General features: G+C 42.4%; 1 protein-coding gene across 1 annotated transcript in view; it reads right to left on the bottom strand.

The window, feature by feature from the left end:
* Window positions 1–12,792, bottom strand: part of LOC145346827 (protein argonaute-2) — a 92,001-nt gene that overhangs the window by 26,363 nt on the left and 52,846 nt on the right. Inside the window, exons 9-13 of the mRNA XM_080194626.1 lie at window positions 10,530–10,649; window positions 8,743–8,865; window positions 7,160–7,293; window positions 5,904–6,088; window positions 4,150–4,309 (exon numbers count right to left, since the gene is read on the bottom strand). Of these exons, the coding sequence (XP_080050752.1) occupies window positions 4,150–4,309; window positions 5,904–6,088; window positions 7,160–7,293; window positions 8,743–8,865; window positions 10,530–10,649 (722 nt within the window). The remainder of the gene's footprint in view (window positions 1–4,149; window positions 4,310–5,903; window positions 6,089–7,159; window positions 7,294–8,742; window positions 8,866–10,529; window positions 10,650–12,792) is intronic.

The raw sequence follows: 12,792 nt of genomic DNA, 5'->3' as shown, positions 1-12,792 counted from the left end.
ATACATATTATTCAATTAAAAAAAGAAAAACTAAACTAATCACGTATTGTATCGTTAATTAGTATTTTTCTACATTACAAATACGACTACAGTTAAACTACTGAATCAGAACATTTGGTCCCTCGAGGCAGCTCCACAATTAGAACATAAAAAATAGGAGCAGGAGTAGGCCATCCAGCCCCTCGAGCCTGCCCCGCCACTCAATAAGATCATGGCTGATCTGTCGTGGCTCAGTTCCACATTCCTGCCCTCTCCCCATAACCCTTAAACCCCTTGCCTATCAAAAACCTATCTTAAAAATATTAACGCGTCTTAAAAATATTGAGCGAGGCAGCCTCCACCACTTCAACAGGCAGGGAATTCCAGAGATTCACCACCCTTTCAGTGAAGAAGTTCCTCCTCAACAGTGTTCTAAACCACCCCCCCTTTATCCTGAGGCTGTGCCCTCTAGTCCTACTGTTCTTTCTGAGCAGGAAGAGCCTCTCCACCTCTATCCTATCCATCCCATTCAACATCTTATACGTCTCAATGAGATCTCCCCTCATTCTTCTAAACTCTAACGAGTACAAGCCTAGTTTATTCAGCCTCTCCTCATAGTTCAACCCCCTCAACTCCGGAATCAGCCTAGTAAACCTCCTCTGCACTCCCTCCAAGGCCAAAATATCCTTGCGTAAGTGCGGCGACCAAAACTGCACACAGTACTCCAGCTGCGGCCTCACCAGTGCCCTGTACAGCTGCAGCAAGAACTCCCTACTTTTATATTCAATCCCCCTCGCTATGAAGGCCAGCATCCCATTCGCCTTCCTGACCACCTGCTGCACCTGCAGGCTGGGTTTTTGCGACTCATGCACAAGGACCCCAAGGTCCCTCTGCACCGTCGCATGCTGCAGTTTTTCTCCACGTAAGTAATAGTCCTTCCTACCATTATTCCTACCAAAGTGGACCACCTCACATTTGCCAACATTAAATTCCATTTGCCAGTTCCTGGCCCATTCGCCCAGCCTATCTAGATCCTTCTGCAGACTCTCCACGCCCTCCGCACAATTTGCCATTCCACCAATCTTGGTGTCATCAGCAAATTTCGACACCATACACTCGGTTCCCTCCTCCAGATCATCTATATAAATGGTGAATAGCTGAGGCCCCAGCACCGACCCCTGGGGCACTCCACTAATCACCAACCGCCAATCTGAATAGCACCCATTGACCCCCCACTCTCTGCCTCCTATTTGACAGCCAATCCTCTATCCACGCTAACACCCTACCCCCAACTCCATGCCCCCTGACCTTCTGCAATAACCTCTTGTGAGGCACCTTGTCAAAACGCCTTCTGAAAATCAAGAAAGACCATATCCACCGGCTCTCCTCTATCCACCGCCCTAGACACATCCTCATAGAACTCCAATAAATTCGTCAGACACGACTTCCCCTTAACGAAACCGTGCTGCGTCTGCTCTACCAAACAATTCTCCTCAAGATGCCTCGCTATTTTCTCCTTGATCACGGATTCTAACATTTTTCCTACAACAGACGTTAAACTAACCGGCCTATAATTCCCCACCTTTTGCCTGCCACCCTTCTTAAACAACGGCGTAACATTAGCTGTTTTCCAATCTTCCGGCACTTCCCCGGAATCCAGCGACATTTGGAAAATAATCACCAAGGCATCCACTATCACCTCCGCCATTTCCTTCAGAACCCTTGGATGCATTCCATCCGGTCCTGGGGACTTGTCCACAATCAGTCCCTCCAGTCTGTCGAGCACCACCTCTCTAGTAACAATAATGTCATTCAGACCCTCCACTCCTACCACCTTTCCATCACTAACACCCGGCAAATTATTCACGTCCTCCTCCGTGAAGACCGAAACAAAAAAACAAAATTCATTAGCTGTAAAGCACATTGGGACATCTTGAATAACTTTTTTGTTTCGGTCTTCATGGAGGAGGACGTGAATAATTTGCCGGATGTTAGAGATGGAAAGGTGGTAGGACTGGAGGGTCTTAATGACATTACTGTTACTAGAGAGGTGGTGCTCGACAGACTGGAGGGGCTGATTGTGGACAAGTCCCCAGGACCGGATGGAATGCATCCGAGGGTCCTGAAAGAAATGGCGGAGGTAATAGTGGATGCCTTGGTGGTTATTTTCCAGACGTTGCTGGATTCCGGGGAAGTGCCGGAAGATTGGAAAACGGCTAATGTTACGCCGTTGTTTAAGAAGGGTGCCAGGCAAAAGGCGGGGAATTATAGGCCTGTTAGTTTAACGTCTGTTGTAGGTAAAATGTTAGAATCCGTCATCAAGGAGGAAATAGCGAGGCATCTTGAGGGGAACTGCTTGATAGAGCAGACGCAGCACGGTTTCGTTAAAGGGAAGTCGTGTGTGACAAATTTACTGGAGTTCTATGAGGATGTGTCTAGGGCGATGGATAGAGGAGAGCCGGTGGATGTGGTCTTTCTTGATTTTCAGAAGGCGTTTGACAAGGTACCTCACAAGAGGTTATTGCAGAAGGTAAGGGGGCATGGAGTTGGGGGTAGGGTGTTAGCGTGGATAGAGGACTGGTTGTCAAATAGGAGGCAGAGAGTGGGGGTCAATGGGTGCTATTCGGATTGGCGGATGGTGACTAGTGGAGTGCCCCAGGGGTCGGTGCTGGGGCCTCAGCTATTCACCATTTATATAGATGATCTGGAGGAGGGAACCGAGTGTATGGTGTCGAAATTTGCTGATGACACCAAAATTGGTGGAAAGGCAAATTGTGCGGAGGGTGGTGAGAGTCTACAGAAGGATCTAGATAGGCTGGGCGAATGGGCCAGGAAATGGCAGATGGAATTTAATGTTGGCAAGTGCGAGGTGGTCCACTTTGGTAGGAATAATGGTAGGAAGGATTATTACTTACGTGGAGAAAAACTGCAGCAGGTGACGGTGCAGAGGGACCTTGGGGTCCTTGTGCATGAGTCGCAAAAACCCAGCTTGCAGGTGCAGCAGGTGGTCAGGAAGGCGAATGGGATGCTGGCCTTCATCGCGAGGGGGATTGAATATAAAAGTAGGGAGGTCTTGCTGCGGCTGTATAGGGCATTGGTGAGGCCACAGCTGGAGTACTGTGTGCAGTTTTGGGCGCCGTACTTACGCAAGGATGTTTTAGCCTTGGAGGGAGTGCAGAGGAGGTTTACTAGGCTGATGCCGGAGTTGAGGGGGTTGAGCTATGAGGAGAGGCTGAATAAATTAGGCTTGAACTCGTTAGAGTTTAGAAGAATGAGGGGAGATCTCATTGAGACGTATATGATGATGAATGGGATGGATAGGATAGAGGTGGAGAGACTCTTTCCGCTCAGAAAGGATAGTAGGACTAGGGGGCACAGCCTCAAGATAAAGGGGGGGCGGTTTAGAACGGAGTTGAGGAGGAATTTCTTCACTCAAAGGGTGGTGAATCTCTGGAATTCTCTGCCCGTTGAAGTGGTGGAGGCTACCTCGCTAAATATTTTTAAGACGCGGGTTGATGGGTTTTTGATAAGAGAGGGGATTAAGGGTTCTGGGGAGAGGGCGGGAATGTGGAACTGAGCCAAGACAGATCAGCCATGATCTTATTGAATGGCAGGGCAGGCTCGAAGGGCTAGTTGGCCTACTCCTGCTCCTATTTCTTATGTTCTTATGTTCTACGGTCGTGAAGGCTATTGTATGAGAGTAAGCCCTTTCAGTTCAACACTGTGGGAAAGTCAATAAGGCCTGTTCATTAAATATGGAGAAGTCTTCACCTATATAGAAGTTATGCAGTATTAGAACACAACATGGGCAAATTTCATGAATGTCACACATTTAACATAAAATCAAACAAAGCCAACAGGAACTAGTAAGCTGAAGCCACAACTTCAATGTTGTGACTGAAAACATTAGAAGCTAATACTTCAAAAACTTAATTTTACAGAGAAAAATTGTAAACTACCAAAATTATGCAAGATACAAGTGGGGAAAAAAGGCATTAAAATCCAACAATGAATGGGGACAACTGTCAGTTTTATAAAATCATTTTATGAATTAACAGGCAAATGTGGTCAAACGTACCACACAGCACATTAAACGGCAGATCCAAATAGTGGAGTACATGGAAATAATCAAACCGAGTCACTTAGCAGGTAGATAAAAGTTCAACTAACCTTCCCTGTGGCACCAAGATATTATTGACACCTCCCAGCTTTACGTTGATCTTCAGGCAAAGGTTGGAAAGTGTTTGTGGAGAGGTTTTCAGCACATTTTTCACTTGGACGCATTGTGTGGCCATGCCAAGTAATGTGTCACCCACACGCTTAACCTCCGCTGTCAATGGAAAACATGACTTATTAATATATTGTTACCATCCAGTTGCGAAGCAGTAATTTTTTTGTTTAAAAGTAGACAAAAGTTTGAAATTCCAATTACCCACTAAGAGAATAAAACCACTAGATTCCACAGTTTTAAACAAGCAAAATAAACTTTATATTATACAAAACAATTTAGATTATCTTACACTCTAACATTCAGAATTAATACCAGGCAAATATGAAGTAAAAGGTAAAATGTGGTCAAACACACCACATTGGTGCTGTGTCAGCTTTCGTGAAGCTAACTATCCACAATGCAACCAAGTCAGATTCTACAGGTTTCTCATGACAATGAGGAATCACAATATTTTGATCTCCCTCATAAGAGATTTCAACTCTTCATTTTTAAAAATTTAGCCTTCAAATTTCCTCAAAGCTGCACAAACACAGCCTCAGCGAATGCTCATCTCCCGATGGTTCAAACTCTTCTGAGACTGCATTCAATGGGGTTCACAAGGCTGCACTCTCACCTCTAATTACTGGCATACTTTAAATTCTTTTATGGACTGTTAGCTTCACTCAAGATGACACTGCCCATGGGTGTCTCTAAAGTCCAGACCCCAGCTACACTGAGCTATAAAGAGCTCTGAGTGTTTCTCTGGGCCTGAACTGGTTCCAGCATGGAACCAATGGCCTTCCAGCAACATCACAGCTCCCCAGGACTTCAGGGCCCCAACTACCTGGAGCCTGCTAACAGCTCTCAGTGCTTTTCTGAGTTGCCAATGATATCAGATGTAAACTACAAGCTTCAGCTCTGAGAATCTGAGCCCTAATTGCCTGGACCTTGCTTACAGCAACAACTATTTGGAATTCAACCTCTCTCCCTACTGCAGAACACTTGTACTCCCAGAAAACACAAAGATAGATTAAAAACCGGAAAACTTCTTTCAAAGTCCAACGATGACCATGAAACCATTGTCAATTGTTGCAAAAACCTATCTGGTTCACTAATGCCCTTTAGGGAAGAAAATCTGCGTCCTTTCCTGGTCTGGCCTACATGTGACTCTAGGTCCACAGGAGGGTACCTCAGGGATGGGCCCAGTCAGCAATGCCTGCATCTCACGAATGAATTTTTAAAAAATCCTTTATCCTGAAGTGGTGCCCTAAGAACCCATCACAAGGAATGCTTAGGGAGTAGAAAAGTTCCTTTCCTCAGCCACCCAGTGTAAATATCACCAAATCAGATATCGTCCAGCTGGATGCCTCCACAAACATGCCTAAGATCGCAACCACCATCCCAAGGCTCTCTGAGCAAGATGTGTCAGCCATGGTTCAGTGGCATTCACATGCTGAGGTCTACTCCACAGACTTGTATGTGCTGCACTGTTGGAGGTGCTGTCTTTCAAATTTCACCTTTAACTGAGATCCTATTTGTTCTCAGGTGGCCATGGCACCCCTTCAAAAAAGAGCAAGAGGCCTTTCCCCCACTATTCTGGAACTTGTGTAGGAGAATAAATATGGTAATCATGTCATATTAAGAAATATTTTCAGTACATTTAACAAGCTAAATTTTTAACTGATCAGAAATCTCAAACTCTAAATGCACTGACCATAAACTGGAGTTTTTCCAGGAAGCACAACCACCACTAGTTGAAGTCCTGCATAGGTGTTCTTCAGGTGCCTGAACATTGGTTCCACACTGTCTGCACCTTGTGCATATTTACAAAAACATGGTTGGCCTTGTATCGGCATCCCTGCATCCCTGGATATTTTCCTTAACTGATCTGTGAATGCTCTAAAAGGAAGCAATATAGTTGGTTGACAAATACTTTTTGCAACAGTTATCAAAAAGGTAGTGAACCATCTTGACGTGGAGGGGTAGAAGAGGAAGGGTTTGCAATTATCACCATTCATTTCTAGTGCTTTAATTTTACGCTTGTAATTCATACTTAGATTTTACTTTTCTGGACATTACAGTTGGGAGAAGATAGAAAGAAAAGAGGGATTGAGAGGCAACGCTTGAAGATAATTTATGTTTATTGTTAGTGTCACAAGTAGGCTTACATTAACGCTGCAATGAAGTTACTGCAAAGTAGTCACCACACTTTGGTGCCTGTTTGAGTACACCGAGGGAGGATTTAGCATGGCCAATGCATCTAACCAGCACGTCTTTCAGACTACAGGAGAAAAACAGAGCACCCAGAGGAAACCCACGCAGACACGGGGAGAACCTGCAGACTCTGCACAGACAGTGACCGGATCCCTGGCGCTGTGAAGCAGCAATGCTAACCATTGTGCTACTCTGCACCCCCCATGTCTTAACATATACATGTTAAATATGTCTTAAATTTTTTAACAAAATATATATCTTAAATATGTCTTAACATACTTTCTACTCCTTAAGGCTGCAAACCCTTGCTATTGGATCCTTTAGTATCCAAGTGTTGACATACCTTTGCCTAATATCAGCACAAACATCTACAAGTGTCACTAGTATTGTGTTAGGAGTAAAATTGCTGGCCAAATTTCCCACCTAACCCAGGTTGCTGACGTTAATTGTAGTTCCCTTACAGCATGCCAGATGAGGTTAGCTAACTCAGCACAGATTGGGAGTCAAACCAGAGCCTTTGTTGTATGGTTTAGCTAGTCACCAGATGAAGTACTCTTCTCAAATTAAAAGGGATTGACAACATTTTAATATTTAGTGCAAGTTTCTTCCTCTCAGAGAGGCACCATTTCGGGTCGCCACAAATGGTAAAGTTCTGTAATCTCAGGGAAAAATGTTTGCTACACTTGAGTGCTTGCATTGCACATTTATCAAATTTCCTGTGTACAAGTTATGCAGCAGATAAAACATATTGCTTACTTGAGTGTATCTTCCCTGCACTGCCTCTGTGGAGCAAAACATGCAATTGCCCAGACTTTGACTTCAATGCCTGTGTGGAACTGTTTACCCCGCATATCCCATACACCCTGAATAGGAGTAGCAATGGTCTTGTTCTGTAACAAAAAGTAAAAAGTAACATGAGAGCAGGAGTATTTCAATGTCACAAACTGTATCAGTTATTCACTAACTAGAATAGTGTACTTTAATTTCAAAGTGCTGAAGAATGTCACATTTTCTAAATCTTTCAAACACAGCTGGGTTATTTCAATTTAAAAATCTCAACCGTACAAAAGTTATGCATCTTAAAAACAAAATTTCACTATTATATAGCACACACACAGCATTTCCTCAATTGTCACAGCTGCTAATTTTTCAATCTGAGTAACTTCAACTGTAACCTTTGTATCAGTAGTTTAAACAGTGTTATAAACCGTTTATGAACTCACTTAACTGTAGCCTATATAGAACCAAAGCAAGGTTACAGTGCAGAAAGAGGCGCAACCAAAAAAAGGAAAATAAACCAGTCACCCATTTCAATCCCATTTTCCACTATCTGGTCCTTACAGGTTACAGCACTTCAGATTTAGATCCAGATGCCTATTAAATGAGCTGAGCACTTCAATCTCAACCACCAACTTAGGCAGTGAGTTCCAGACCCCCACCACCCTCTGATTGCAAAAAGCTTTTCCTCATGTCCCCTCTAATCCTTCTATCAATCACCTTAAATCTAAGTCCCCGGATAATTGACCCCTCAGCTTAGAGAAACAAGTCTTTCCCATCTACCCCTCAATTCTATACATCTCAATTATATCAGACTTTAGCCCTCATATTTGAAGGAAAACAACCCTAGTATATCCAAGATCCCCCCCCAATAGCTGCAGTATACCCAGAAATATTCAGTTTCAGCAACATCTATGGAAAATAAAAATTAAAGGCAAAAGACTGCAGATGCTGGAATTCGAAACTAAAACAGAAAATGCTGGAAAATCTCGGCAAGTCTGACAGTATCTGTGGCGAGAGTAGAGCCAATGTTTCAAGTCAGGATGACCCTTCATCGCTGACGCATCCTGATTCGAAACGTTGGCTCTATTCTCCCTCCACAGATGGTGTCAGATTTAAGATCTTCCAGCATTTTCTGTTTTTGAATAAACATTAACATCAGCTTTGTTTCACTCCATAGGTGCTGCCTAACATGCTGAATACTTCTAGCATTTTCTGTTTTTTATTTACTATGTTGCATTACCTTTCACACAACATCCAGATATGTAGCACTCTTATCTCAGCAACACATCCCAAAACGCTTCACAAACATTTGAGGCAAGAAGCGAAAAATAATGGAGGAAAGGGCATCCAGGCAAGAGTGTTAGCTGGGCAGCTGAAGATAGTCAGTTTTACAACAAAAACTGGTACCTTCGTTTAATACACCACACTATATTGACTGCATCAAGGTTGGGTTGATGCCTCAAGATTGTCTTAAATTAAGTAAATTTAAAGAGGTTTGAAAGCTTTAAGCTCCAAACAGTTGACAAATTGTTGTCTGCTCATTTTGCAATAGTCCTTACCCGACCACCGTACAACAAAGAAGGTGCCTGAAGAACACGGCCTGGTACATCTGTCATGTCATCCCTCACTCCTATTCCAAATTCCCGAACATATGGGTCAGCATTAAAACTAGCACTTTTCATCTAAAAGGAAAAAGGCTCATTTGAAATGACTGAAGCATGTGTCCATACACTGGAAAATAATTTAGTTCACATTACTGCAAAGCATACAGGTACAGTATAGTCCCTTTAGAACTAGAATTTAGATAAGAAAATATATACTTTATATCCAAGAAATCTTGACAGGCGAGAAGTCAAAGAAAAATCAAAATTATTCCATCGGAATGTATTTAGCTAATTATTCACCATTCTACTGACCATAACTGCAACTTCGACTAGTGTTCTGAAATCAAAAAGAAAACTAAAATGTCAAAACAATGGAACTAAATATTCTAAAAAAAACTATACTGAAAAGCTGCGCGTGAAGATATTTCACAGGGCATTGCAAGCAGTGTAAACAGAAGAGCAAAATTACCGAGATTGATAGGTTAAATTAATGGACAAAATTGTGACAATTTCAATGTAAGCATTTGAGAAATCATCCGCCTTGTACTTAAAAAGGATAGAAACAGTGGAGATCAACAGAGGCTTGGGGGTCCAGGTACAAAGATCACTGAAGTGTCACGGGTAGGCAAACAAAACAATTAAAAAGGGTTAAAAATCTGGCTTTTATATCTACAGGAATAGAAGACAAGAGGTTGGAAACTGTACTTCAAAAATACAAAGCCTGAACAGACCACACCTTAAAAACTGTGAACAATTTTTGGCACACACCTTGGGAAGGACGTACAGGCAGCATTGATTAGAATAATACCTGGGCTCCCAAGGGGTACACTACAAAGAGAATTTAATGCAGACTAAGACTATTCCATGGAATTCAGAAGGCTTGAGGGTGTTTTGATCAAAATATTCAAGATAGAAAGGGAGTACATTTATTGGGAGAAACTATTTGCTAAAGGCAAATACTGTGGATGCTGGAATCTGAAACAAAAACAGAAAATGCTGGAAAATCTCAGCAGGTCTGAAGCATCCATACAGAGGACAGAGCTAACATTTCAAGGTTTGATTACCTTTTGGCCCGAAGAGTTATGTCACCCGGATTTGAAACATAGGACCATTAGACATAGGAGCAGAATTAGACCACTCGGCCCATCTAGTCTGCTCGCAATTCAATCATGGCTGATATTTTTCTCATCCCCATTCTTCTGTCTTTTCCTTTAACCCCTATCCTCTTATTCATCAAGACCCTATCTATATCTGTCTTAAAGACACTCAATGACCTGGCCTCCACAGCCTTCTGCGGCAAAGAGTTCCACAGATTCACCACTCTCTGGCTGAAGAAATTCCTTCTCATCTCTGTTTTAAAGGATTGTCCCTCTATCAGCTCTGTTCTCCCTCCACAGATACTGTCAGACCTGCTGAGACACTTGCAGCATTTGTTTGTTTTTGTTGAAACTATTTGCTTGAACAGTCTAGGATTAGGGTGCATTGGTTGAAATGTAGAGCCAGATCTTTCTGGAATTACAAAAAATTTTATCACACAAACAGCAGCAAAAAATCAGAACACTCTTCTGAAAACGACCATTGATGCTAGATGAATTGTTAACTTTAAAGCTGAGATTGCTAGATTTTTATTAAGTTAATGGTATAAGGATATTTGGTAAAAGAAGGTAAATGGCGTCAGGGCATTGACTGGCAGAAGAGACTCAAGGGGCTAAATGGTTCACTGCTGTTCCTGAATTACTCACCAGTTTGCTGATCTCATCTTGTCTGTCTGGTGCAGACCTAGCAGTGGCTCTAATCATTGTTGAGGTTTGATTGTCTGTCAGCTTTTTTATACATCTTTGCCCAGCGACAATGTTACACACCTGAAATGAAACCAATTCAAATCAAGACAGTAAATTAATCTGATAGCACCAGATTCTGCTGCAACATAATAAGCATGCTTACGTTGAAAAATGTGATTGTTTTTAAGAAAAGACAACTTCCAATATTAACTATCTTCCATCACTGTATTTCCATTAATACTTTCAACATTAGAGGTTTGGACTTGTACGTTAGTGACATCCAAGGCCTCTGCGTCTTCACTGTTCATAGATCCTCCTACCTTAACCAAGGAGCAAATATTCTTTACACCATGTACAAAATAATAATTGATTAGGTGATGAATCAAACAGAAATGCATTCCTATCCCTTGTTTTTAGGATTGAACGTGTCCAAATATTGCATCAAAAACCAACTTGAGATGACCGACCATTAACTTTTACACGAGACTCGCTTTCCCTTGACCTTTCAAAAGATAACCTTCAACTCTCCTAGTTGTCAATGGCATTGATCATGTCACGTAGAGGGAAAGGTGGTAAAGGGCTTGGTAAAGGCAGAACCAAGCGGCACCGCAAGGTGCTCCGCGACAATATTCAGGGCATTAACAAGCCTGCCATTAGGCGTACGCACTAAAGCATCAGGGGTGGACCCTGTATGGCTTTGATGGTTGAGGCCAGCATAAAGGGGAACAGAGACTTAAAAAGCCAACCAGGAAGAGGCCAACCAGAAAAACAAAATGGCTGCTTTCAAAAATGGTCAATAAATATTTTTGAATCAAGTTTTTAAACAGCAATAAATAGACAATGAAAAAATAGATTTCTTTACACAAGGGGTTGCAAGGCTGTGAAATGCACCACTAGAGTTGCAGATTAAAGCAGGGGCCATGTAAATATTTACAAATAGGTTTGAGTAACAAAGGTAAGAGTTTGAGCACATGCATATTAGGACTAAGGCTCATGTGGAGGATAAATAACGCAAACTAGTTTGGCCCAACATCCTGCTCCTATTTCTATATAATTCAACATAAAATAAGGTTGATCAACAATTTGCATTTGATAAAAGTACTGCATCCCGGTGGGAAAAATAGTGAAGCAACTCAACTCAAATTCCTGTTAACAACAACTATTCTCTCCTTCAATACAAAAGTGAATAACTATTTTTTTTGACAATTGCATGAAACTCTGCAGAGGCGTGTACGATACCATGGGCCATCGCTTCCTAGAAGTGACAGAGGCAGGTTGCCACTCTATATCAACTTAGCAATGCTAAAAATTCTTAACTTAATTCTTGCACAACTCTCCTGATTCAGGTTTGGTGAGATTCAAGCAATGTGGCATGTCTCCGACTTCAGTGGCTAAGCAGAGCGAAGAAGAACGCATCCCCCCTTTTTTTAAAACAGCACTGGTTGCCGTGAAGCAGAAGGGGTTAAATGTTTCATTGAAAATACCAGGCCAGAGAAGAAGCAAGTGTCCAAAGTAAGGAGAAGGAATGTGAGGTTTCGGGCATGAGTGGCAGTGGGGGGGGATCTGGACTTTGGGGTGGGGGCCTCATACATTGGGAGAATATAATATTGGGTGGGATGCTTAGCTTTTTGAGGGGGGGGTTGAGAGATAGTCGCCTGGACTGGTTACAGGGGCAGGGGTGAGAGGGTATCCCATACAAGCCTTGGTCTGTGCGTTTAAAGTAGCTACACTAAGATTAGAACTGCTGTTATTTCTTCTATCTCTTTCAGACTATCTATTAACATAACACTGGCAGAACCATTTGAAATTAGCGATAAAAATCGCTTTGTCTGATGGTTCCAAATGCAGCGCAATTGACCAGAGGAAGCCAGCACTTCTGAACAATTATCATGTAAACCCTTGCTTGGGAACTTCCAAGAGGATCTCCCCAACGCATCTCTGGGTTGCTCCCCAATTCCGATGCTGGGAAGCTATTACAAGTAGAAGTTATCATTCATCGCAATCACCAAAGAATAATGGTATTCACTGCGAGCACTCAAGATCCCCAAGGACAGAAAAGACCAACCTAACATGGCAAATTAATGTCTCTGTACCTCTAATTTCACCAGAGATTGCATTATTGAACTGAAAGGAAGTTGGAACATTTGTATAGCCAGAGCGGAGGAAAATGGAGACTCAAGTCTCTTTCCATCTAGTTCTTTGTCTAAGCAGCACTAAATAGAGG

The sequence above is a fragment of the Carcharhinus amblyrhynchos genome, chromosome 8, assembly GCF_965287045.1.
Source record: "Carcharhinus amblyrhynchos chromosome 8, sCarAmb.v2.hapA, whole genome shotgun sequence".
NCBI lineage: Eukaryota > Metazoa > Chordata > Chondrichthyes > Carcharhiniformes > Carcharhinidae > Carcharhinus > Carcharhinus amblyrhynchos.
The sequence above is the reverse complement of the archived record's forward strand: the minus strand, read 5'-3'. Positions and strand labels throughout refer to the sequence as shown.